At 58.3% G+C, this 26521-nt stretch overlaps 1 protein-coding gene across 1 annotated transcript; it reads right to left on the reverse strand.

Moving 5' to 3' along the window:
- Positions 1-1013: 1013 nt before the first annotated feature.
- On the reverse strand, positions 1014-8287 carry SPDEF (SAM pointed domain containing ETS transcription factor). Its single transcript, XM_032593308.1, has 5 exons — positions 7852-8287; positions 5574-5771; positions 4360-4407; positions 4121-4267; positions 1014-1663 (listed from the first exon to the last, which is right to left on the reverse strand). Exons 1-5 carry the CDS (start codon positions 8285-8287, stop codon positions 1485-1487), a joined length of 1008 nt encoding a protein of 335 aa, XP_032449199.1. The 3' UTR covers positions 1014-1484.
- Positions 8288-26521: the final 18234 nt, after the last annotated feature.

The raw sequence follows: 26521 nt of genomic DNA on the forward strand, positions 1-26521 counted from the left end.
CAGTCCTGTCTCCTGGAAGCCTGTCATCAGAACCTACGGGTTATGGAGGCCAAAGGTGCCGACCAGCCACAAAGCGGGAGACGTGGAGGGGCAGAGAGTGCGCTGTCCTTGTGGGTCCAGCTCCTGGTTCTGCTGCTGGCTGGCTGTGTGGCTCCAAGTAAGTTGCTTAACTGCTCTGAGCCTTAGTTTCATGGTCCACAGAATAGGGGAGTCACGCCTACCTCACAGTTTTGTTGGGAGGGTTCATGACAAAAAAGCAGTAGAAATACCTAGCACGCAGTCGGCCCTCAGGTCACTGTTGAGCAAATGTGAGGAAGCTGAGACAGTTGATGCCCCCAGGAGAGTGGGTGGTAGGTCCCCCTCTCCCCCCCCCCAGCACACATACAGACCTTCTGAGCCCCACCTATCCCCATCTCGTGGGGTTTTCGGCAGAGGGCATGGCAGAGGTCCGGGACCCTCCAAGAGAGACACCACAAACAAGTCAACCTCTCTTCCACCCGTTTGCTGTCGAGCCAGGGTCTCATAGTGGGGGCTGAAGTGCCCACTCTCTCCTCACCCCTGCTGCCCCATCCCAGAGCCATTCTGGTTGGCCAAGCAGAGACCAGGGCTCAGGGGCCCCTAGCAAGAGGGTTAGCACCCTGGCCACTTAAGGCAGAAAGCCCCCGATCTACAGCACAGCAAGAGGCCGTGGAGGACGCCACCATCTCCCCCTGCTAAGTAGGTAGACCCTCTTCAGCCCCAGCCCTGCTCTTCCTATGGGCCCCCCATGTGGGTGGGAGGAGATGAGGGTGTTTCTAGCCCCTCCCAGGCCTTACCGGCTCACTGCCTCTCTCCCACGGCCTCTACCAATTAATTACCCTTTTCCGTTTAGACTCCCCTCAATGCCACCTCCCCCAGGAAGCCCCCTGTGACCACCCCAAGGCCACTGTGACCACAACCACTTTGAGCAGTGGTGGCCTCGGGGCTGTGCCACTCACTCGCTGCACAGACACTGGGGCCACGGTAGTTCTCTAGTATCTTTATTATCCGTTCCCAGGAGCACCCCAGGCTTCCCGACTCGGGGGCACAGATGCCTCCTAGCACCACGCCAAGCAGGGAGCACTGGACTGCTAGTGGCCTTGGCTAAGTCACTGTCATTCTGTCGGCTCTGCTCTGGAAATTCTGGGGTCAGAGGCTGGGGTGGAGGGATGGCCTTCCCTGGGGAGCCATGAACACTGAGGACAGCCCTGTCTCCTTCCATTTTCCAGGGAACTGGGCATGTGAGCAGTCAGGCCCGAGGAGGAAGCACTCCCACCCTGGGGTCCCCCGGGCCCCGGAGAACTCATTTACGCCCCTGGAAGCAGAGGGCCGTCCCCTCCAGGACCTAAGACTCCGACGCCAGGAGATTGCAGTCTCCCTCAGCTCAGGGTCCGGCAGAGGCAGGGGTGGGCAGGAGGGAGGTCTGGCGAGGGCGAGTTTCAGGCCTAGGGCCTGGCCTGCAGCCCTCAGATGGGGTGCACGAACTGGTAGACGAGGCGTTGGGAGATGTCTGGCTTCCGGATGATGCCTTTCTTGTAATACTGGCGGATAGAACGGCTCAGCTTGTCGTAGTTCATGGCCGGCCGGTTCTTGCGGATGCCCCACAGCCGGGCCACCTGAGCGGAGTCCTCAATTTTGAAGATGCCTGGGGGAGCAGGTGGGCCCAGAGAGAGCCAGCAGTGCAAGGCGGGGGTGTGCCAGGAGGGAGAAAGACCAAAACCAGCAGGTCAGTGTCGGCGGTGGGGGGTGAGGGCCAGGCTGGGGGCATGGGGGGGGGCATACTATCTACTCCCAAGGTGGCAGCAAGGGTTAAAGAAATTTGTGCCCCAGTAAGTGATAAGTGATACTATGGGGTCACAAACCTGCTGAGTGCAGGGTGAGCCTGCGTACTTTAGCGGGTTATTTGGGGCCCCGAGGGCCTGGCCCCTGCCAGCCTCTGCTCCTACTGTGGGGTTTGCACACCCTGCGCAGAAGCCCTGTGGGGCTCTGAGCTGTGCCTACAGCTCATTTGTCAAGGTCATCCCCACTTCCGCCCCCGCCCCCACCACCTTGACCAGCAGCTCCCAAGCCTGAAAGACCTCTTTGCCATCCTCAGCCGAAGCCAACACGGCCCTTTCTGGTAGGATTAATTCAGAGCAGGTGGGGAAAAGAGTGGATTTGGAGACAGGCTGCCTTAGGTTTGAAGCCCGTCTCTGCCATATTCTACCTCGAGAAGCTGTTTTAGGCCCCTTTATTGTGAGGGTGGAGGGGGTTGTAATGACTACCGTTTGTTGAGTGGCGACAGAAAGTGCTTACAGCGGAGGAGTCCGACAGAAGTTTCCCTTGGGAGGAACTATTACATTGTTACCAATCCCAGTTCTCATTCTAAACCCTCCTGGCAAAACCCAAGCCAGCACACTCCTTCCAGGGAGCCTTCCCAGACCACTGTGCCCTCCCTGATCTCCTCTCCCTAGAAGTCTATCATGGAACCGTCTTCCTGAGGACCGGGCTCGCATTAAGTCTCAAATAGACACGAGGGTTACCGTGCCTTGTGCAGGAACTTCTCTCCACCCCCTCTAGCCCCTATTTGTCCTTCACACTCAGCCCAAGTCACCACTCCCGGGAAGTCCTCCTGAACAAGGCACAGCTGCCCCCACCGCCCTGTCGCAGCCCCGGCACGCTCTGTACCCCAGCTCATTTCACTGCTGGTTCTCCTATAACCTGCAGGTCCCTCGAGGACGGGGTGCAGCTGAATCCGCCCTGCACCAAAGGGACACTTACTCTCCGTAAATGTTGGCTGGGCTGGTGTGGAACCAGAGGATGTACTCAGTGAAGGTTTGTTGGAGGAATGAATCCTGTCCATTTTACATATAAGAAGACTGAGGTCCCAATACCCATAGCTACTAATGACAGGACAGGGCCTAGAACCCAGGTTTCTTGGCTCTGAGTCTTTTCCAACACACACACACACACACACACACACACACACCATCTAGTCCTGCACTGTCCAGTGAGGTAGCCACTAGCCGTATGTGGCCCTTGAATACTTGAAATGTGGCTAGTCCGAATTGAGATGTACTATAAGTGTAAAATACTCACCAGTGTTTGAAGACTTAGTAAAAATGTCTCATTAGTAATTTTTATATTGATTATGTGTTGAAATTTTAATAATCTGTAATATTAGATTAAATAAAAGCTTATTAAAATTAAATTCACCTGTTAAGGGGCACCTGAGTGACTCAGTTGGTTAAGCATCTGACTCTTGATTTGGGCTCAGGTCACGATCTCACGGTTTCATGAGTTCGAGCCCCACGTGGGTTCTGTGCTGACAGCATGGAGCCTGCTTGAGATTCTCTCTCTCTCTCTCTCTCTCTCTCTCTCTCTCTCTCTCTGCCCCTGCCCTACTTGCACTCTCTCTGTCTTTCTCACAATAAATAAACTTTAAAAGTTCGCCTGTTACCTTTTTTTTTTTTATGTGGCCTCTCGGAAATCTAATACTGCCTATGAGGCCCACGTGGTATTTCTCACTGGGCACATCAGTCTCCCTGAGGCAGCTATGATGTTGTTTTTTTTTTTAATTTTTTTTAATGTTTATTTATTTTTGAGACAGAGAGAGACAGAGCATGAACGGGGGAGGGTCAGAGAGAGAGGGAGACACAGAATCAGAAGCAGGCTCCAGGCTCTGAGCTGTCGGCACAGAGCCCGACGCGGGGCTTGAACTCTCGGGCCGTGAGATCATGACCTGAGCCGCAGTCGGACGCTTAACCGACTGAGCCACCCAGGCACCCCAACAATGGGGGGAAGCTATGATGTTTTGTAGGGGAAGACTGTGTCCAGTTCTCGGCAGGGTATTAAGTCCCTAGCATGTCCCTGGCCCCGTGTGGAGCTGGGGGTCCTGCATAGGACAGAGCTTGGTCAGGAGACACAAGCTGCACGCAGATCCTGACGCTCCAGTGACGGCAGCGTGTCCGGCATTCGGGGCGAAAGCGAGGGGCGGCTCCCCTGCCCCAGCCCCCAACCCCCAGCCATCCCTGTGCCTGGCACCTGGCAGGAGGCCAGCAGGCTCCCGCCAGCGTCAGTGAGGCCCGATCCCCTCGCGGCTCGCGTGGGGAGCCCGGCTCACCCTTCTCCTTGTTGAGCCACCGGATGAAGCGGCCGTAGCTGTGGGGCTTGAGCAGCAGCTCCTTGAGGAACTGCCACAGGTGGATGGGCTGCCCGGAGCAGGAGGAGTCCACCTCGCTGTCGGTCCAGCTGTCCTCGCTGGTGGAAGCTGGGCAGCCAGGGAGGGGGGTGGTGAGTGGGGCGCCACCCCTCGCCCCTGCACCCCAGAGCCCTGGTCCCTCCCTGCTGGCCCTGGCTCACCGCAGTAGTGGATCGCCCCAGGAGAAGTCCTCTCTTTCATCCAGGCCGCTGCGGGACAAGGAGAGAAGGTTGAGACCCAGGGCAGACCCAGAGGGCAGAAGAGGGTGTTCGGGTGGGACTGAGGCCAAGCGGCGTGGATGGAGGCAGCCAGCTTCTGCCCCCATCACCACCTGGCTCTCTAGCCAGTCACTTGCCAGCTACTGGGTGGGGGCAGGACACCGGTCTCTACTGGTCATACATGTGAGTGGGTCCCATGCCTTTATTGATCCCAGACCCCTAAGGGCAGGGGCCTCGACTCGTGGGGCAAGCACTGCCTCCCCCAAAGCATGCAGCTCTGTGCAGGGCACGCAGTGGGATGCGAGGTGATTTAAACATTAAGGGGTTGGCACGCAGCCATTAGAAATAGGGCAGCTGTCTGTTTCCGATTCTGTGTCTCCCTCTCTCTCTGCCCCTCCCCCGTTCATGCTCTGTCTCTCTCTGTCCCAAAAATAAATAAACGTTGAAAAAAAAAATTAAAAAAAAAAAAAAAGAAATAGGGCAGCTGTAGAGATGCTGTTGGGGAGCCAGGTCCAAGATAAACCAAGAGTGGAACAGTGTGATACTCTGGCACGATCCATGTTACAAAAGGGTGAAAAACCACATGTGTATGTTTGCTTGTTGTGTGCGTAGACTCTCTCCAGCACGTACCCAAGAAACCAGTAACGGTGGTTGCCTCTAGGCAGGGGGGCTGGAAGGCAGGGGGTCAGGAGCGAGGGGGGAAATTCCTTTTCACGGTACTATTTCCATTATGGTCTTTTGAGAACTCATGCACACTGATTACCTCATTACTCCTTTAATGGAAGACAACACAGAACAGACAAACACAATTTCAAAAGGACAGAGGAGGACTTCGTGGTCCCCACGGTCCCCATCAGCTATGCCGTCCGCGCTCTCACAGTCCGACTCCTACCTTTTAACTTCCCACACGCTCTGCCCTAAGTGCTGTGGGTTTGCCCAGGGCTGGGAGTGGGTCAGGGCTGGTGAGTCGGCCCAGGATCTGGGGAGGCAGCAGAGTCCCCTCCGGACTCTGAGATTTAGAACAGAGTCCGGACTGGGACCGACCAGCTGCTTCCCCAGCAGAGAGCGACCCTGGCAGGAGTCCCAGCCTAGCACCCCCCTCAGGGTCCCTGGCTTGGAGCTCAGGAGGCGCCTCTCTCACCCATGCCGCGTCCCACCTGATTTCCAGATGTCCAGGTGGGCGTGCAGCACGTCCCCACCCAGAGGTGAGCGCTGGCGGAACTGCTCCTCCGACATGGCGCACAGCTCCTTGCCCCCCAGCTCCTGGAAGGCCTTGCCCACGGGGGGCAGCCGGTACTGGTGCTCTGTCCACAGGAGCCACTTCTGCACGTTGCCAGGGCTCCAGTCCACGGGGTCTGGACAAGAGACACTCCCTCAGTTCCACGGGCTACTCGAGGCCACCGCCCCGAATGTGGCCGGCTCTGCTCTGGTGGGGCGCCCATGGGAACTGGAAGCTTGTGGCCCGGATTGTGTGCTCCTGGGGTGAGAACAGGCCAGGCCAGAGAGGGCCTTGAGGGGCCCTGTGGAGGGGGCACCCAAGAAGAGAGGGGAGTGAGGCAGAGGAGCCGGGGTCCTAAAAACAAACTTGGCTCAGGGCAGGGTAGCCTGGGGCCTCTGCACCCCCCACCTCACCCAGACCTCGGGTTCCCCCGACCCCTCCAGTCCCTTCAGAAGGCCTTTCAGGAAGCCCCCTCCTCGGAGGGGGGCGGTGACATTAAACCAGAGACACCTGAGCTGCTCTCTCAGCTGCCTCTTGCCTTCTCCAAACCCTTCAAGGAACCAGGGAAAAAACCCAACCAGGAATTAGTCCTGCAACCCGAATCCTAATCTCCACCGTATTTTACAGATGAGGAAACTGAGGCACAGAGAGTTGTAGCCTCTTGTCCAACAGCTAACAAAGGGCCGGGTACGTACTAGCTGCTCAGTGCACGAGCACTGAGCGAATAAATGGCGGGGCACCGGGCGGTCATGGTGCGGCTCTCCAGGCCGCAGAGGCTAGGAAGAGAGTCACTGGCTAGGTTCCCTGGGGAGCTGCTCTGGGGTGAGCCTGGCAGGGCCTGAGGGTGGAGGCTGGGCTGGTGGCACAGTCACAATGGGGCCTCCAAGTGAACACTGTGGCCTAAGCTGGTGCCCTAGCTGGATGACCTGCAGGCTGGGCTGCCCCCACTCCATAAACCCATTTTTCTTCCCAGGGTCAAAGCAATTTGTTTCTGTCTCCATTGTTCAGAGGGCAGGCCCCTCCCCAGCCCGGTGTGGGAGAGGAGGCAGAACGGGGAAACCTCCAGGGGCAGGACAGGCATGGGGCACCTGCAGGGATGGTTGGGGGCGGGGGCCGGGCCTGGATGACTCTGAGGAGGAGGGGCTGGGCCTGAGGGACGCCTGAAGACTTTTTGTGTGACAGCAGCACGAGCGTGGGATGCTCAAATGCCGGGATCCGGGGACCCAGGAGATGGGTCAGGCCTGCCCAAAGCTGGAGAGACGATGCGGGAACAGGAGGCTGGAGACCCCGCAGCCCCTCAACTCACAGCATCAGCCCCACAACCGCACCTTCCAGGCACACACGTGTGCCTGGACTCCTAATGCCCCCTCCTCATCAGAGCCCTCATCACCACCGGACCAGTGACACACATTTATCTAGTTATCTACGATCCGTTTCCCTCACTGTAATGTCCTCTCAGTGGATAAAGGGGCTTTTGTGTTGCACTCTATTCCCCAGTGCTAGAACACAGCCTGCCATATTCAGAAGTTACTGTTTATTGAACATCTATTATGTGCGAGGCGCCATCCTAGAAACTGGGGATGTAGCAGGGAGCCAGACAAATGAAAATCCCTGCCCTCGGGGTGTGTACATTCCAGTGGGGGAGACAGAGAGCAAATAAAATGGATAAATAAAATATGCAGGGCATCGGACCGTCCATGCGATGAGAGAAATAAAGCAGGTAGGAGGAGTAAGAGTTGGCGGTGTGGGCAGGGAAAGCCTCATCAAGACAGTGCCATTTGAGTCAAGATCTGAAGGAGGCACGGGGTGAGCCGAGGAACTCTTTGGGGGAAGAACGTTTTGGATTGAGAGACCAGGAGATGCAAAGGTCCTGGGGCGTGAGGGTCGTGGGCACAGCAAAAAAACAGGTGTGGCTGGAGCAGAGCAAATGAGACGAGCGTGGAGACGCCTCTGAGGGGGTGGGTAGAGGGTCAGATGGTGTAGAGCTTGATTGCATTGCCTCCAGCAGTTGGGGCAGAGAGGGTAGGAACCTTCCCAGGCTCACAGCTGCTGTGTGCCGTGGGCTGACTATATGTGCAGAATCCCCAGCATGCCTGGTGTTGCTGAGGCCGGGCCAGGGGTGGCCAGAGTGCACCTTGCGCGGCCCCCCACACCCCCAGCGACCTCAGCCCTGCTTGCGGCCCGCCTTACGGAGGGGGACGTGCGGAAAGGCTCACCTGCGGTGATGTTGAGCAGCTTACAGGCTGTCTCAATGTCCTTAAGCACCTCGCCCACCACCATGGACTGCACCTGCTCCAGCGAGTGCTCCTCCAGGGTCAGACTCCCCGGTGCCAAGTCGAGGCTGCCCCCCGGGGCTTGGCTGTCGATGACAGGGCACTGCTCGGGCTCCTCAGGTGGCTCCTCCCGAGAGCTGGCCCCGGGGCCCTTGGTGGCCCAGTTGCCATCCTCAGGGTACAGCATGTCAAAGTAGGAGAGGTAGAAGGCAGACAGGCCCTGGTCAGGCGTGGCAGGCGGGCTGGGGCTCCAGTCCCGTCTCTCGGGCCCCACCGCCCCCGCGGCCGCCTTTTCCACGCCTGTGCGCAACACAGCGTCGGGGGGCAGCAGGAGGCGGCCGGGGGCCACGCTGCTCAGGCCCGGGCTGGCGCTGCCCATGCCGCCGTTGCTTGGGCTGGTGGCTGTGTCTGCAGAAATAAGAGAGGAAGGCCAGTCAGGGTCTGGCTGCTTCCCCATCCCCGTGGGAGCCACTAAGCTGGTTATGGGGATGAGGGGCCCACTGGGCCAGGGAGAGAGTTGGGGCTTCCGGGTCACTGGGCAGTTAGGACAGGGCTGGGCAGATAGGCTCCTGGCTGGGAAAGAAAGTGAGGTGTAAACAGCTTTCCCCAAGAAAGCCAGGTTGGCTGAAAGCAGCAAATCTTTACCCACGTGGTGTGCTTACCACACCCTTCTGAGGTCCTCGACCTCATTCAAGCCTCACAACGGAAGGCATGAGTAGCCCCATTTGGTAGATGAGCACACTGAGGCCTGGACAAGTAAACTTTAGTGTCCGGGCCTCTGGCCCCAGGCCAGCGCATGCCCAGATCCCCCGTCCACTGTCCTGTGGAGGAAGTTCCTTTTGGGAGCTAACCGAAATCTCTCTTTCTGGAGCAGAGCTCGTTTTCTTTTATTCTTCTCCTAAAGACGGTGGGGAAGGGAGAAGGTCACCATCACCTTCACCTGGCGGTTGAAGGAGCGAGGAGCAGGTGAGGGGAGTGGCGGGGTAGAAGCCACTCACAAGTCAGGGAGGCGGGCCCTCTTCCCCTCCACCACCATTTGGGGGATGTGAACAAATTGACACTGCTGAGGCAGTCGCTGAGTGGCGCCACACTGGCTCAGGACTGGGTTCCTTGTACCTACCCACCTCTTCCTCCCCAAAGGTACTGCCCCCTGCCCCTCCCAGCTCCCAGCGCCCTCTCCTTTCCCCTCGCCCTGGAGGAGTGTGCCCTGAGGAGGCCGTGCCCACCTGCAGGGGAAGGGTGTGGGGAGGGGGAGAGAGGGGAGGAGGAGCATGCTCTGGGGAACGACGGAGGCCCCCAGAAACTTAGACACCCACTCTTCCTGCCGCCCCGAGGCCCCCCAGGGGGCTACCACTTGGCCTCAAAACAGGAGCTGGAGGCCTCTTTCCACAGCGGTCATGCAGTCCCTGCTTTGCCGAGGGCCCTTTTTCTCTGCACCCCCTATTGGAGTAGGCGGATCAGGTGAGGCAGGGGCCTCAGGAGATGTACAGGTACCAAAACCCCAGGGTTTCTGGGCTATTTCTGCGATTTGTGGGCCCGGGACTCCAGCACGACTCAGGACAGAGGTAGAAGATTATCAACAAGTACACGCTCCTAATGAGAGTCAGCAGGAAGGAAAGGAGCAGACGAACCCGTTAAGGGCAAGTTCACGTGTTCCTCACGACGTGGTGCCTGGGCCAGCAGCATCGGCACCACCTGGGAACGTGGCAAAAAATGCAGATTCTCAGGCCGACCGTGGAGCGACCGAGTCAGAAGCCCCGGGAAAGCCTGGCAGTGTGTTTCAGCTTTTGGGTGATTTTTTTTTTTTTTTTAACGTTTATTTATTTTTGAGACAGAGAGAGACAGCATGAACGGGGGAGGGGCAGAGAGAGGGAGACACAGAATCTGAAACAGGCTCCAGGCTGTCAGCACAGAGCCCGATGCAGGACTCGAACCCACAGACCGCGAGATCATGACCTGAGCCGAAGTCGGCCGCCCAACCGACTGAGCCACGCAGGCGCCCCGCTTTTGGGTGATTCTGACACAAGCTCACGTTTGAGAATTGCCGCTTGAAAGGCATCGGGCCAGTGAGAGGGAGAGGCATTAATCAAAGGACCGGTAGACTCTACTGGTGACATGTACTGTGCCACACCGGGACAGTGGGGGGCTCCCCGGCCCATCGTGGCTCCCCGCGTGGGACTGACCTGGCTGCCCGGTTAGCCTCGGTGTGCAGCGGCATTTACCCCTCCCTGGAGGGGGCGCAGGGAAAGAACCCAGCTGGGAAGACCCTTCTGGCTTCTCTAGGCCTGCAGCTAGCCCATTCCGCACCTTCACATATCTCAGAAAACAGCGATCTTTCTCTCTGGAGAGCAGAGTTTGGTGAAGGGGGCCCGAGTGGAATTCCAGCTCCGTCTCGTCCCCTCCCTTGTGCAGTGCCCGACAGTCCCAACTTTAACATGGCAACCCTGCCACTTCCTGTGGCGGAGAGAACGCCAGCAAGAGAGAAGGGTGTTCCCTTTGATTTCGACTCTCCCTTTCAAGAGCTCCTTTAAGTGACAAGGAAGGAAAGGTCAGGGTGGGGTGGGGCTGCGGGGGGCAGAGGGCAGGCCTGGAATCATTTCAAGGCCTTCTGTGCAAACACACATGTGTGCTGTGGGCCCAACATTATTTACCCAGGCCGTGCCAACAGCCCCCTCTGCTCCCGGGTCCCCACCCTGGCCTATGCCCACGCCCTACCCCCTAGGAGGCCCCACCCCTGGACAGCCCCTCTCAGCCCCCCACCTCGTCGCCCCTTCCTGCCTCCCGCCCCATCCACGTCCCCAGGGCTCCCGTGCCTGCCACGTTAGGATAGTCTCTGCCAGCACCCTGGGCCAAGTGCCAGGGAGACAGAAAGCTTTTCCGAGAAGCAGAAGAACTTGCTTCCCTCGTGGCGCTCCTGCTTGCGTGGCTGCAGCCACAGGTGGGGTGGGGGGCAGCTGCTGTTTCGGGGCACGGTGGCATGAGGGGTCAGTGAGGATGAACGGGTGGGGCAGGTGGCAGCATTTGCTGGGCCGGGATGTGATGACACATCCCTGACTCACTGAGCGAGCACCCCTTGCATCCGTCCTTCCTCAGAGAGCGGCAACCGGGCCTTATGCTCATTCCCATTTTGTGGATGGGCAAGTGAAGGCGCAGAGATAAGTGACTTGGATCCAGGTCTCTGACTCCTGGTCCAGGCGAGTTCCCGCCTCCGCCCCACCCTGCATTTCGGCTCCCCCTCACCTTGCTCCTAAATGCCAGGGAACCTGCTCTCAACCAAGGCTCGGTCCCAGCTCCCAACACCTCCCTGGTGAAAAATAATAATTGTGCGGTGGGAGGAAAGATCTGACTGTCCACAGGTGGGGGGGGGTGGGGAATGCTCTGACCCCCGCAGCCCAGATCCGGGGGGACCTTGGTTTACTGGTCAGGGAGCCGGGGGCTTTAGTGTCCAGCCTGCAACTCTGGCGTCTGGCTCTGGGGCCAGACTCCGGCTGGAAGAGAGAACTGCTCAGTGAGCACTTCCCCAGGCCCAGAGCATTCACTCCTGTCACTCCTTTACTACCCACAGCCCCAGGGGACGTGGGCTCGGGAGCCCTATTTTATAGATGTGGACAGGGGGGCACAGAGGTCTTAATACAGCTTGCCAGAAGTCCCCAGCTGGACACGCAAAGGCTGTGCTCGTTGTGCCACATTCCCTCTGAGGCTGGCCAGTCCGTTTTCCCTGGGTCCTGCCCACCTCCTGATTGGGCAACTTGATCCTCCAAAGTCCATTCCCACCTCCTGACTGCCCACTCCACGCCACTGTCAAGTTCATCTCCCTTCGATGCTCCTTCATCAGGCACCCCTGTGCTCAAGAACCTCCCATGGCTCCCCATTGCCACCCTCATGCAATCCCAGTGGCTGGTGCCCATGTCTCAGCTCACCTCCTACCCAACCCAGATTATCAGAGTTGGAAGGGACTATATGTTATATGAAAGTTTTGTAGATCACACATGGGGAAGGGATTCATTTGCTGGTCAGTGGCAGGGTCTGGACCAAAACCAGGGATCGATCGACATTTATCCGGGTTCTAATGACAATGGCATTTCTCCCCTGGCCCCAGTGCTGTGGGCACAACATGGCTATCTTGTGTTGCCATCCCCCTGCCCAAGATGCCACTTCCTTCTCATCACAGTTCAGCCCAAAGCCCCCTCCTCTCCCAGGAAGCCCTCCTCAACAGCTGACTTCCCAGCTCTTCCCACCTGTGCTGTGCAGTTCAACCATGATTACATCCACAGGTGATTGTTCGCCCATGAAGACACATGTGCACTGGGGAAAATGAGGCTCACGGAGTGGCAGGGACGTGCCCATAGTCATGGCAGAGCGAGGACCAAACCTGGGGCCCGCTGACCCTCAGGCTCCTGCTCCATAGGCACAGGGTCCTGGGACAAGCCCCATGTTTGCCAAGCCCGGGCCCCTGTGAAGGCTGGCCCAGCCCTCCCACTGGCCTATGCAGGCTGGGTCCGAGATGCTGCCCGTCTCCTGAGCGATGCCTCCAGCTCCCAAACCTCGAGTTGATCTTTTCTGGATTAAACCACATGTCTGGATTAAGGCTCAGCATGTCCTGGCTCCCTCCTGCCCCAGAGGCTCTGGCTCAGACTCCAAACAAAGAAAATTTGGTAACAGCTGGTGGAGGCCAAGGCCCAGATCTAGGGCCAGACCAGCGGGACCGTGGGGCTGCGGCCAGAGGGATTAGCCTCCTCAGGGGCCCTTCTCTCAGCAACCCCCACTCCCTCAGGAAGGCAGATCAAGGAGAGAGGGCAGAGGGACCCAGAGCTGGAGATTTATAGCAGCCGTTTCATGCCACTGCCCGGCCTCCCGGGTTCTCACTGCCACCCCGACCTGGCACCGGCAGAAGATCGCCTGATATCTCCAGAGGCCACAGCCTCAGGGAAATGGAGTTACCAGGGAGGTCTTTAGGCAGCTCTGGGCGCTTATGGGCTTGGAGCCTGTCTCCCACATCTTGCTCAGTCCAGCCTCCCAGATCCCACCCCCGGGGGGATTGCGGGTGGGATAAATGTTCTCGGGCCCCTACCTCCATCGTGAGACCCAGCCTCAGGCTGCCCAGAGCCCAGGACCCTGGCTGCAGACCCCAGCACCAAGACAAGAGCACCAGGGGAGAGTGGGGGGGAGGGCGGGGGTGACAGAACCTGCCACTGAGCTCTGTGTCGGCCTTTCTCCACCAGCTGGGGCAGACCTTCTGGGGCTTCCTCACTGTGGCCCACCGTCCTGGCTGTCAGCCTCTCTCTCCCTCCATGCAAGGGCCTCCTTCAATCTGTCAGGGTCAGGGGACTGTGGGGGTGTGACTAGGGCCTGGCCAGGGGCCATGCAGAGTGCGTAGGGGCCACACGGGCCTGCCCCCCAGTTAGCTGGTCAGCACCTTGGAGAGAAGCTTGGCCTGCCCAGGATGCAGGGAGACTGAGGCCAGTGCCCAACCCTGCCCGCCTCTGGACCCAGCCTCTCCCCGCTACTTTCTCATTCTTCCACCCCTCCTCCTGCCCCCTTACTTCTCCTCAGTCGCTCCCGCCCTCCATGGAACCTCAGCTCCCTTTGCCCTTTAAAACTGTTCTTCGAACGAGCTGGACCCAATAAAAGGACCCAGCCTCCTCCTTACTGACCACCCTTCCCTGTCCAGAGCGCCACCTCTCTCCACCGGACAGATTTGTCTTCTTACCCAGGAAGGTGTCCCAGGCTAGCTACCTCCAGGCAGCTCTGGCCTTCCTCAAGCACCCCATTGTGGTCATCCCCAGGCACCTGCTGCCCCTGGCGACTCCAAGGACAGAGAGTAGGGAGGTGGGTCCCTCAGGGGTGACTGGGGGAGGACTTGTCTATCTTGGGCTCAGCATGAGAACAGGGGAGGTAGGTTTCTTCTAGGTCTCCTGGCTTTCTCCCACCTCGTCAGATCCCAGACCCGGGCAGGCCCCTGGCCTAACTTTTCAGGAGCCCTGTTCTCTGGGAGGTTCAGCTTGAGCCTGGAGGTGTGTGTGGAGACTGGCGGGGGGTGGGGGGCAGCGAGGCTATAGGAATCAGAAGCTGGGTAGGGAGTTGGGACACAGGGCCAGGTGGCAGGAGCAAATAGGTTCAAGGGAACATCAAGGAGTCTGGTCTAGTCTGCTTTCCCCACAGTTGCCTCGGGCAGCCAGGAGCCCAAAGGCACATTTGTACCAGCTCCGTCTCCCATTTGCTCCCGCTGCACGGGTACCACTGGCGTCCATGCATTCAGCCTTCCAGACACTGCTTGTGACCCTGTCCGGGACAAGGTGAAGGCCAGCTAAATAAACTGCTTCCTTGGGTTCGCGCAGCCAACCCAGGGGGCAGCCACTATTACTCCCACCTGACAGACACGGGTGCCGTGACCGCGACCAGGGAAGTGTCTGTGGTGACTGAGCAGGGACCGGAACTCAAGACGGAGCACTTCCCTCTTTTCACACAGTGCTGTGACTCAGCACCTCCCAGCCTCTAGGGTCCCCCTGCTGTCCACCCCTTTCACCTTTGCTTAGGCCTCCCGCTGACCCAGCCCCTGCAAATGCCCCACAGCGGAGCTCTGGGTGGCGCGGACGCCTGCAGCCTGGAGGTGCAGAAACCCATCTCAGCCTCAAGCTCTCCCCTGTATTTGAGTTTGCTCCAAAGGCAGGGGGTGGGGAGGCGTGGCCTGGGAAGAACTGGAGCCCTCAGCCCCTGGAGATGTGAGACCCTGTCCTGCTCTGTTCGCGCTGTATGTGGGGCCCTGAGCAGCCCCTGGTCTCCTCCGGGCCCCAGTGTCCTTTTCTGTCCTCTGGAGGGATAAGTCACCTCTCAGGGCTTTTCTAGCCCAGACGCTGTCTGGATTCTATGATCCCATGGCCCCCATCTTGCCCCTGAGCCTGACTTGGAAGCAGGATGTCGGAGAAACAGGCGGACTCTAGGGGCTCCCCCGGCAAGTAGAAACGTGATTCAGGGTGGACATTTGGGCAGAATAAGGGGTGTGGCTGTGTCTCCTCCCTGCCTCCCTCCCCTGGAGTTGGTTGGTGTCCAGAGCCTCTGAAAAACCCAGCCCAGCCTTCTGCCCAAGCAGGGGCTCTGGCAGGCTGCCTCTGGCCTCACATATGGCGCATCAGACGGACTCCCAACCCCAGCAGCGTCCCCTCTCCACTTCATGCAGGCAGCCAAGACCCCAGCCAGGACAAATCCAGGGCTTAGAGCCAGTGATGCTGGGGTGGTCAGGCCACAGCCCCGATTTCCAGCCATATCAAGTTCAAGTCTTGCCTGACTTTCAGAAACTGCGGCTCACGTCTTCATCCAGCCCTTGTTGAGACAGGCCTGGTCTCAGTACCCCATCGAGCTCCTTTGCTCTCCCTCGGCCATGCATATTTCACCTTCGCTCAAGCAGTGCCGACTGGGCTGCCCCGCCTCCCTCTGGCACAGTCTCCCCAGGACCCCACAAATCGCCCCTCTTCCCTGCGCTCCTCCAGCACCTCGGCCCCATACCACCCCTCCCAGCACCTGCTCCAGGATGCAGGCTTCAATGTTTCATGGGCATCTTGTCCCCCGAGCTACTGGCCCCGCTGGGCAGCCGGGTCCCTGAGGGTGTGAGAACACGTGGCTTCGCCCGGCTCCTGCCTGTGGCACTTTGGCCCGTCCTCTCGGCCTCTGTCTCCTCATCGGTGACACAGGGACTCAAAGGCACCTGCGTCTCTGGGGTTTGGCCAGGCTTTGCAATCTCCCAGAGGCGGGTGCGCACATTTGTTACCCGCCGCCCCCCCATCTCTAGCCTCACGTGTCTCGGCGGCCTCCCCCAAGCCAGGCACAGCACTCCATAAACCAGGGTTGGTGAATCTATAAAGTCTTGACAGGGCTGAGGGAGAAAATGCACCCTGAGCCCCAATCATAGGGCTGGGAAGCACACCCTGGGGTTTCAGGACAAAGTGAAGGCACTCCAACATTGCACAAAATGATAGAAGTCCAGAATGAACTGTCCTGGGAGGCTAAGAACAGAAATTGCTTCAAAAGACGTTTAGGTGGGCGGGGATGGGTTCCTAGGGAGTTACTGGGGCCCACATCCCCATCTGTGAAGTGTTAGTGGAGACACATCGCCCTTCTGTCCTAGAGCTCTGTGGAGGGGGGTGTGGGAGTCAGAGGCGGGAAGAACTTGCTGCCCAAGAGCAGAGACACTTAGGTCCCCACCAATGTCACTAGTCCTGGGTGCTGAGACCCTGGCTGGGCAGTCACCCCCAGGCCCCTCTCCTGAATCCCAGAGCTGGAGGGAAAAGGGAGGCTTCTCAACTCTGGTGGTGCCCAGAGAGGCCTCATTGTCCCTTTCTAAGGTCCTGAATGGGGGCCTGTCTATCTGGTCCCCAGCAGAGTCACACAGGTCCCTGGCAGGGGAGGAGCGGTCAGTCCGTCAGTCCGGAGGGATGAGGAGGCTCACCTTCCTTGGGCCTGGAGGCCCCGCCCCAGCTGCTGAAAGGTAGGAGAGGAGAATCTGGCAGGGGGCACCTCCTGAGCCAGGAGCATGCAAACGAGGCAGGGGAAGGAGCCCAGCATTAAATGTCAGGAAGAGCCCAGGGCAACTCGCCTTGTGCAAAGTTTGCTTTGGGAAGAGTTGTTCTACCTGACAGGCTGCTCCCTTGGCTAGGGGAGCAGGGCGGGGTGAAGAATGGGATGGGGGCGGGGAAGGGGCAAGGGGAGGGTCCCAGACCAGGATGGAGCCTCACCTCCCTGCTCTCTAGCTCTGGGACTGGGATAAGTGACTTGGCTTCCTCGGAGATTCAGTGATCCTGTCTGTTAAATGGGCTGTCAAGAGCATGCCTTAAGGCTTATGAAGATTGAGGGAAGGTGGATGGAAATTTCTTGCGAATTGAGATGGGTGGAACATTCAGGAAGGTGGCACCAAATTGAGATGGGTGGAACATTCAGGAAGGTGGCACCGGGGAGCAGGTGAGGGGACGGGGCTGGAGAAGAGGGGAGGGAAAGGTGATGCGGTGAGGAATGAGGGGAACAGAGGAAGAAGCAGGTGGTGATGGTGGGTGGAGGCTGGGGAAGAGTTGAGGTTGGTGGCGAGGGAGGCCTGGGCCTTACCTGAGGTCATCCTGCTCTCTAGTCCAGCCCGGGGCAGCTGCTGGCCTCACTCACCCCTCCCTGGCCTCTAGGAGGAGCCAGAGCTAGAGCCACCCACCTCTGCTGACCCGAGCCTGGGGCACAAGCCTGGGAAAGCACACATCTTAGAAAGCTGGCACATCCAGCCAGTCTGCCTCCACCAACTCCTATACAGCCTGCAAAACCCAGCTCCAGATTGTCCCTTCCACGAAGCCCCCTTTAACAGAGGAGGCCACCTTGTCTAACCTTCTCATTACACAGACAAGGAGCTACAAGGGCAGGGAGGAAAAGTGACTTGCCCGAGATCACACAGGGGGCCTGAACCCACCCTTTCCTGCCCTCCACCCAAAGCGTCTTTGTCCCCAGGTCAGTCTGAACTGACTTCCCCAGGTTACACTCAAGCCGCACCAAGCTGTTTAAGCACAAAATGGGGCCCTGATTGTTTCAAGGGTATTAACTTTGTATCTGCAATGACCTCAGTGGTAGAAAGTGGGTTCTCCTCTTTTTTTTTTCTACTGATTTCTGATCAACGGAACACCTGCTGAGTGTCCGCCCTCTTCCCTCAGGCTTGGTGGACAGAGAAGCTCCATGCAATTCAGAGGGTCCTTGGGAAAATCAAATGGCTTCGCATTTTACTGTGGGTGTTTTATAATTGCTAACTCACAAGAAACGAGTCCAGTAGAGACAGAGTTTTCGGCTCTAGGTGTCCTCATAGCGCCTTTTTCATTTCTCAAAGGGGAGGGTGGCTCCCCACCCTCAGAGAGCATCTCCACACCTCAACCTCCCCAAGAGCCCTGAGGATGCTCCCTCTCCCCAAATTTCTGTGAGTTTGGGGGGTGGGATGAAACTTCAAGCTGGGAGTCTTTGGCTCTAGCCCCACCCCCAGCTGGGCTGGGTCGTGTCGGTGGGGGCCGGGGGGGCGGGTGCCCTGTGTGCTGGGGAGTCTCCTGCCCATCCCAACCGCCACCTCGCCACCTCGGGCCTGGGGAAGCCCGATGCCTGTTTGTTTTGTTACTCAGCCGAGCAGCTGGTGCTGGGGAGATGCGGCCTTACTGGGGGTTGCCGTGAAGCAGGAAATGAGGCCGAGTCCTAGACTTGACTAAGGAAAAGGAGAAAGGCCGTTACTGTCATATAGGGAAGGGGCCACTGGAGGCCTGTGGCCTGGGTATGGGCTGCTGGGTGGGTGAGGGGATCCGGGGCCGGCTCCATGGGACTGCCCACTCCCAACATGCACACACACACACACACATGCACACGCACACACGCGCACACCTGGTCCAGCCTCCAGGGGAGTCCCCAGACATCCAGACCCTCTGGCTTTCTACCTTGTCCTCTCCACCATCACTTCCCTCTCTCCCCACAGCAGACATCTGGCAAATCTTAGACATGAGCGTCCCCAAGGACGTCCCTTTTTTCTCCTAGCATGCCCAGACCGGGGCCCGCAGGCCCAGAACGCCCAGACCGGCGTTCTGCCTCCCTGGGTACTCGAGCCCTGTTAGTTCGCTCCGCAGCTCCCCAGCCCACCTGGGTCCTGGCCCACCACCGCCCAAACCCCGGGCTCTGGGCCTGTCCCTCCTGCTCCGACCCAGAGCCCGGCCCTGAGCCTCCAGGCTTCGGCCAGCCCCTGCCCACCGCGGCCTGTCCCCAGGCGGACCCTTCTCTTGGCAGAGCAGCTGTGGCTGGCAGCGGCAGAAAGGTCGTCTGTGTTTCGCCAGCCAAGCAGAACTGGCCGTGTCTCGGGGACCGAGGCTCTGCACCTGCAAGGCTGCCTCCCTTCAGGCTGTACGGGCTGGGCTCCAGGTGGGCTCCAGAGAGGGGCCATCCTGGGCCTCACCAGGCCAAGGGCTCACCCGGGCTCTGGGGTCAGCCCAGGGCAGGGGGCGCAGATGGCAGCATAAGGAGGATCAGGGGATTCTGAGGGTGAAGGACCCAGATCACAGGCCAGCAATGCCTGGGAGATCAGTTCTGGACCCAGGGACCATGCCTCCAACTCCTGCCCTCTGTCACCCGCTCCGCACAGCTGGGAGGAGGAAGCCCCCATGGCAAAGCACTCTGCCTTCCCACCAGACTTACCCGTTGTCTGCCTGGTGCCCAGGGAGCCGTCCACCGTGGAGCCAACCTTGGGGGCCAGGAGAAGGCGTGGGCAGCGCGGGCCACCGCTGGGTCTCAGCCAGGCATCTGGGGGGGCAGTGGGACCAGGGGCCAGAAGGGTTGGGGGCAGAGGTGATACTCGGGTGGGCCGCTGGGGGCCTGGCCACCCTCGAGGGGTGGCCCACTGAGATCTCAGGGCTGTGTGCCCTGTAAGGGAGCCCTTCGCTCCCAGCCCGGGGCCACCTGCCCGCACGGTGGCAAGACCTAGCCTGAGGGGCTTACATGGAGGCCGCGGTGGGCTGGGGTTCCAGATCTGCAGGGCAGTGTGGACACGGGCAGAGTGCAGGAATGTGCTGGGAGGAAGGCAAGCAGCCGTGAGATGAAGAGTTGGCCAGGCCTGATTTCCCATTATAAGTAATCCTTCCTTATTTACCTGAACAAATATGCTCCCTGCTTACCTCAGACCACAGGCGGACTCCTGGTTAACCCTTGCAGGCCTCCCTCTCCTTGATGGGGGATCCATATTCTGGCAGCTAGAAAACCTGCTCGTTCATTCATTCGTTCACTCACTTATGCATTCACTTACTCACTCATGTTCAGTAGTTGATGCATAGCCACTGAGCTTATAGTATGTGTAAGATACAAGGAATACATCTAGAGCCATGTGGGACAGGACACTAAGAGGGAGCAGCCAAGATTGGGGAACAGACAAGCAAGCTCAGTGGAAATTCAGAGCCACCCATGCCCCCAGTGGAGGGCCGTGGAAACACCCAGCAAGGCAAGTCAGAGAGGGCTTCCTGGAGGAGGTGCTGTCTGGCTCTCCAGGCCGGGGATGGAAGGAACTTCAGAGAACCCCGTGGAAAAGGACCTGAGGCTTGTGGGCCCTCTCACCATATGTGGGACCCATGCTCTCTGTGCCCCACGGGGCCTGTGCAGGCCCATCATGCAGTGGTGTTCAGGGATGATCGGGAGCTCACTTTCCCAGCCCAGAGTGGGGGCCGGCCAGCAGCAGCTTGCTCTCTGACAGTCCCTGTAGGATGGCGACGATGAGGTGCCCATGCCTGGCTCTTCCACCTGCATGAGTCCCAGGAGGACCGCAAGGTTGAGCTCAATGGTCTCGCCCCATTATGCCAGATGGCTTGAAGGATGTCGCCGGAGGGCAGGGGGCTGGCACTTCCTTTCTCTGGATCACCTTGGAAGGGCACCAAGCACAGCTACCCCCATTCTGTCAGATGAGGGCATTTTAGACAACGTTCATCGTTGTTTTCTAATCTCAAGAGGGCCTGTGTGACTGCCCACAGTGAGAGTATTCTAGGGCTTCTAGGAAACCCCAGGGCCTGAACTCACCTTAACCGATGCCCAAATTCTCCAACATAACATGGTTGGACTTTTCACCCCGGAGAGCCCTGCACCTGGCTGTTATCACCCCTGGCACCTTGGTAAGGATGAGTTTCTACAGTGATTCGCCAGCAAAGTGGAAATCGGATGGGATGGAGGTCGGAGGAGAGAATACGAGGTCCTAAAATGGCCACAGTCGACCATCCCAGTCCCCAGGGGTCAATACGTCCCGGCAGGTCCTCCTCTAGAAAGCCTTTCCGTAACCCACTCCCCTGCCTGGCAGGCAGCCTTCCCCTCCAGTCTCACAGAACCCATGCTTCTGTCAGCGCTCTGACACACCCAGAACAGCGGCCGCTGCTCAGTGAGCGCCTGCTATGTGACAGGCACTGTTCCACACTCGCAAGATAAGCTATTCCCCATATTATAAGCACTATAACAGGGTAAGTACAAGGGGCACCCAGCAAATGCTTATTCGGTGGATGGGGTGTCAGAGATAGTCGCTCCCCCCTCCCCGCCCCCGTGTCTGCTCTCCCTATTTCCTTAGTAAACAAGCCTCTAATTTTTGGCTGGGAACTTGGCTACCTGGAATTAAGACTGTCCAGACTCTGTGACCAAGTGGAAGTGTTATGTGTCAATTTCTAAGAACATTTCTTTCTTTTTAAAAAAAATGGCAATTTCTTTTTTTGAAGGTTTATTTATTTATTTTGAGAGAGTGCGTGAGCAGGGGAGGGGCAGAGAGAGGGGGAGAGAGAGAATCCCAAGCAGGCTCCGTGTTGTCAGCACAGAGCCTGATGCAGGGCATGATCCCACCAACTGTGAGATGACAATCTGGGCTAAAATCAAGAGTCAGATGCTTAACTGACTGAGCCACCCAGGCGGCCCTAAAGATATTTCTTAAAGGTAAACTGGCATGTACCATTTGCCCCCTTCTTCTTTATCCTTCCTTCATCCTGTTTCCTGGAATGCAACTGTGACGGCTGGAATTCTGATTGCCATCTTGGACCATGAGGTCAAGATGCTGGATCAGTGAGCTGGAAGGAGCCAGGTCTCCGAGGACTGCACAAAACCTCCATACTGGCTCTGGACTGCCTGTCTCAGGAATTTGATGAGAGAAACAGACCTTCTGCTTTTGCTAAGTGTTGTCTTTAATGCTCAAAGTCTGATCCTAGCTGAGGCAGACCAGAAGATAGACAGGCAGATGGAGACAGAGCACTCTTGCAGCCAGAGTTTTTTATGTACACAAAAAACCTTGGCCTTGGGAATGTTGCCCTTTGAATGCTGGGAATCGCCTTGTCCTTGGTGCCGGGGAGCACTCCATAGATCTCTCCAGGGATGGGTGGGCGTGAATGGACGGACCGGGCTAAGCCGTGCTGAGTGTGGATAGCGGTTCTATCTGCCCAAGCCTAGAGTGGGTGCTTCTGGAAGCTGGGAAGCTCCAAGAGGGAGCAAGGCGAGGACTTGCCATCCACTCAGCTGGGGCTCACATGGGCTGAGAGCTGTTTGGAGTGACATCAGTGGTGGGCTCAAGGCAGGTGTGGTGCCCACCCAGGACACTCTGTTGCGTTCCAGGGGAAGGGAGGGCCGATTAGAAACTGTCCTTAACCCATGAAGGGACTCTGGGGGACACACCCCACTTCAGCACCTCGATCCACCCAGTGTAATGTTACGGCATTAGCTCAGGGTTTGACCCAAATACACAACCCAGTTCTGTCACCTTCCAGTTCCATGACTTCGGCCGAGTGTCTGAAGCCTGCTGAAAGTCCCCTCTCTCCATCCCCAGGGAACTCTCAGAGCTGCTGGGAGGAGGCAGGCAATGTTGGTGAAAGTGTTCGCAGAGCCCAGACACCCTGTCCCGATGCCTTGCTGGCCACCAACCACGTGCCACCTGTTTGACACGTGCCCTCTAACTCCCCACCGCAACCTCTCCAGGTAGATATTACTGTACCCATTTTGCAGGTGAAGAAATTGAGGCTGGAATGTTTAAAATGGTCTTGCCCAAGGTCATGGCTGGGAAGCAGATTCAAACTCAAATCTGGAGTTTCCTTGATTCCCCTGTGCCTGATAGGACCCTGTTACTACCCTTGTCCCCTCAGGGGAGGGGCAAATCCCAGGTCTCCAGCATGGGTCACTGGGTCCGCTAGACCTCCTGCCCACAGTCCCCTCCCCGCCCCCACCCAGGCTAGTCTCCTCAACCCTTCCCTGGCCAGCTCCCATCAGGTGAAATGTGCCCCCTCTTTCTCTTCCTCCATCTATACACTACCCATCTGTTGTGGGCATCCTCCAGACCTGGGGCTGGGCACGTCACCTGCATTGGCCTGATGTCACTTCACCCTGGGACTCTTCCCTGGCCCACTGAGGTAGCATGTTCTCTCTTGCCTGGGGTTTCTGAGCCCCAGGCCCAGGTGAGAGTGGGCTGCACCAGCCCAGGAGAAGAGCCCAGTAACGTCCTTTGTCTGTTGTTCAAACGGATTTGAGTTGACTCTCTTCTACTTGGGATTACCCCCCATCCTTCAAGCTGCATCTCAAAAGCTGTGTCCTCCAGAAAGCTTTTTCGTGTCCCCTCCAGCCCTTACAGACCCCCCCCCCCCATTTCCCAGTTCTTTGTGCTCTAATGTCTCCCAGTGGTCCTTTTCTCCCCAAGATGCAAATTCGTCTAGGGCAGGGGACCCTGGGGCTGGGGCAGCACGGGAGCCAGCACACAGGTTATGAGTCCTGGTGCCGGTGGCCTGACCCCCTCCCCAGGGTGCTCCTGCCCGCCGCTCACCCATCCAAGAGTGAGAGCGCCAGATGGGGATGGGGCCCATGTACTAGTGGAGTGACAGTGAGGCAGCTCAGGCCCCCTCTGGGCCTCCTTCAGCTCCTCTGTGGAGTGGACAAAATGCTTGCCCTGCTGACCTTGGGGGTAGGGCGCTCCGATGAGTGAATGTCAACTGACAACGGCAGTTGGAGGTACTTTGGAAAGGGCAGGCGGTCTTGGTGTGTCAGTGGGTCAGATTGAGGCCTCCCTAGCTTTCTTTCTGTCCCCCGTTGCTCTGTTTCTCCATGCTCCCACCTGGGTCCTCCTAGGAGCTACAGCCTCAGGGTGATGGAAGGGACAGGGCTGGGCTTCGTGCCAGCCACAGAGAGATGGGGCTGCCCCGCCCAGTGGACACAGGGCCCTGCTCTCTGTCCCAGGCTCCAGCTCTGAGAAGGTGGGAACAGCTCGGGGGACGCCCCGGCTGAGGTGTGAGGAGCCAGGGGCTGGTCACCCAGATGGGACCATAGGGGCAGGATGGGCGGGAAGCCTGGTCTGTGGGACCCCAGACACCATGCAGCTTTCATGGCACAGGAGACCCCGAGACCAGAGAGTCTGGGAGAGTGGGAACAGGCCCAAGGGCACACAACAGGGCTGGGATACGGATCCAGCCCCCAACGGGTGTTCCTGTGGGGCATGTGCTATCTCCTCTAATCTTTTTTTTTTTATTTTAGACAAAGGATTTATAAATCAGTTTAGGAAGGTTGTTTTTTTTTTTTTTTTTTTTAATGTTTACTTATTTTTGAGAGAGAGAGAAGGAGCAGGGGAGGGGCAGAAAGAGAGGGAGACACAGAATCGGAAGCAGGCTCCAGGCTCCGAGCCATCAGCCCAGAGCCCAACGTGGGGCTCGAACTCACGGACTGCGAGATCGTGACCTGAACTGAAGTCGGACGCTTAACCGACTGAGCCACCCAGGCGCCCCAATGTTTACTTATTTTTGAGAGAGAGAGAGAGAGAGAAGGAGCAGGGAAAGGGCAGAGAGAGAGAGAGAGAGAGAGAGAATCCCAAGCAGGCTCTACACTGTCAGTGCAGAGCCCGATGTGGGACTCGAACTCACGAATCATGAGATCATGACCTGAGCTGAAATCAGAAGTCAGACGCTTCACCGGCTGAGCCACCCAGGCGCCCCGTCCTCTGATCGTCATGAGTCCAGCACCTGTGGGGTTCACAGATGAAGAACAGAACCTTCTTAAACTTCCCCAAAGTCGAGGCTAGGAAGTGGCTGAGGCAGGATTCAGGCGGGGTCTGTTGGTGTCTTTCCAGGACACGATGCTGCAGCCAAATGGTGGACAAGGAGACCAGGACTAGCCTACGGGTGGCGCTGTGTCTTCAGGGGCCACACACATGCCAGCTGGCATTTCTACCGACCGGAGCACCTAGGGTGCCACTTGGGTCCAGGGGTGGCCCTTGGGCGCCCCTGAGCCATGACATGTTGCTCTGTTCAGACCAGCATGCATTTCTCAAGCACCTACTGTATGCCAGGCCCAGGGGCAGGATGGCCAGAAATAGTCACCACAGCCACTTGGTGTGTGTCTGCCTTCAGATGACCCCCAGCACCCCTCCCTCCACAGTCTAGCCATCTGTGGGATTACGGCTTTCACAAACCCCTATTAAACTCAGTCAGCTACAGCACGTTACCCTCTCCGTTGGAGGAGCCGAAGGCCTTCCCAGCTTGGGACTTGTTCCCCAGACCCTGGCCTTCCTCACTAACGCCATCTCCTGCTTGTTTTTAGACTGACCCCTCAGAAGGAGACCCCAAGCCCCTAAGCGGGGAGCTGAGTAGACAGGCAAGTCTTCTCTGTGTCAAATGTCTAGTTGTATACCACCCCCTTCCCTGCGGCTTCACCCCCCCACCCCCATCACCGATTTACACCTAGGACGCCATCTGAGGAGGCCTCACCCCCGCCCAGGGCCCTAGCATGGCCTCAGGGTCCCCAGGCTTTCCCTGTGAACTAAGCCAGAATGAGCTCTTGCCAGAGGTGGCCTCCAAGCCTGAGGAACAAGCCTGGAAGCCTATCTGGGGGCAGACAGGACACACACACAGACACACACACACACACATCCTCTCTACTGGTTCCAGGCACCTGTGATGGCAGAGCAGGGTGGTATCCCAAGGCACACCCTCAATCTCGGCCTGGTCTCTGCCACACTGACCCATTTACTCCACAAATATGTGGCCTACTGTAGGCCCACAGTGGGCTAGGCATGGTTCACTGGGCTACGGCAGTGGGTTTCACTGGGTTCACACTCCAGAGGGGAAAGACAGAGCCAACAGTAAAAGTAATAAATGAGTAAATGATATAGCGTGCCAGGAGGTGACGAGTGCCATGAAAAATAGGACCAAGGATGTCAGGAGCGCTGGGTGGGGCGAGGGAAGCAGCGTTAAATTCAGTGGTCAGGGCAGATCCCCTTGAGAAGGCGGGATTCGAGCAAAAACATGAAGGAGATGAAGGCATGAGCGCCGTGGTTATCTGTAAGCATTCCAGGCACCAAAGCTTGAGCAAAGGCCCTGAGGTGGGCTTGTGCCCCGTGGGCTTGTGGAACAGGGAGGGGGCAGTGTGGCTGCGGTGGAAAGAGAAGGCAGCGGAGGGAGAGGAGGACAGGAAAGCAGTGTGGATGGAGCCAGACTTCAGCGCCTCGAAGCCCCGGCCCCTTCATCTCCTGGGTCCTCTCTGCCAAGCGCCTCACTTACTGGGGCTCACTTACTGTGAGCCAGGTGCCATGTCAATTGCTTTACAGCATTAATCTATTTCATTGCCTTAACAGCCCTTTGAGGTAGCACCCCTATCATTAGCATGCCCATTTTAACCTGAGTGAGGAAACTGAGGCACAGAGAGGGAAGCAGCCTACGTGGTGAGGCCTGGGGCCTGGCTCTGAAGCAAAGCCTGGCTCTTGGCCCCTGCGGGGGGGGCCCCCTTGCTGCTCGGGTGCCTTGCGTCAGCCGCCAGCCGGTCCCTCCGGCCAGAGTGCCAGGTGCACCCCCGGCCCGCCGCCGCGGGGGGTGGGGATGGAGGGGCCGCGTCACCGCCCACACCTGGAGCGCCTTTCCCCCCATTAGCGCAGAGCCAGCGGGGCCTTAACAAAACCGCAGGCCCAGATAAGAGCACAATCGGAAACTGTTCTGCTCTCCGGCCGGCTGTGGGGCTGGGCCGCCGGCCGTGAGGTGCAGGGGGAGGCCGCTGGCAGCACCCCGGCCCTGCTATCAGCAGCCCTGCCCACCCCCTTCCCCATTAGCCCCTTTGAAATTTACCCACCTTATCGGGGCACGAGCTTGCCCAG

This window comes from Lynx canadensis, chromosome B2, assembly GCF_007474595.2.
Source record: "Lynx canadensis isolate LIC74 chromosome B2, mLynCan4.pri.v2, whole genome shotgun sequence".
Lineage (NCBI taxonomy): Eukaryota > Metazoa > Chordata > Mammalia > Carnivora > Felidae > Lynx > Lynx canadensis.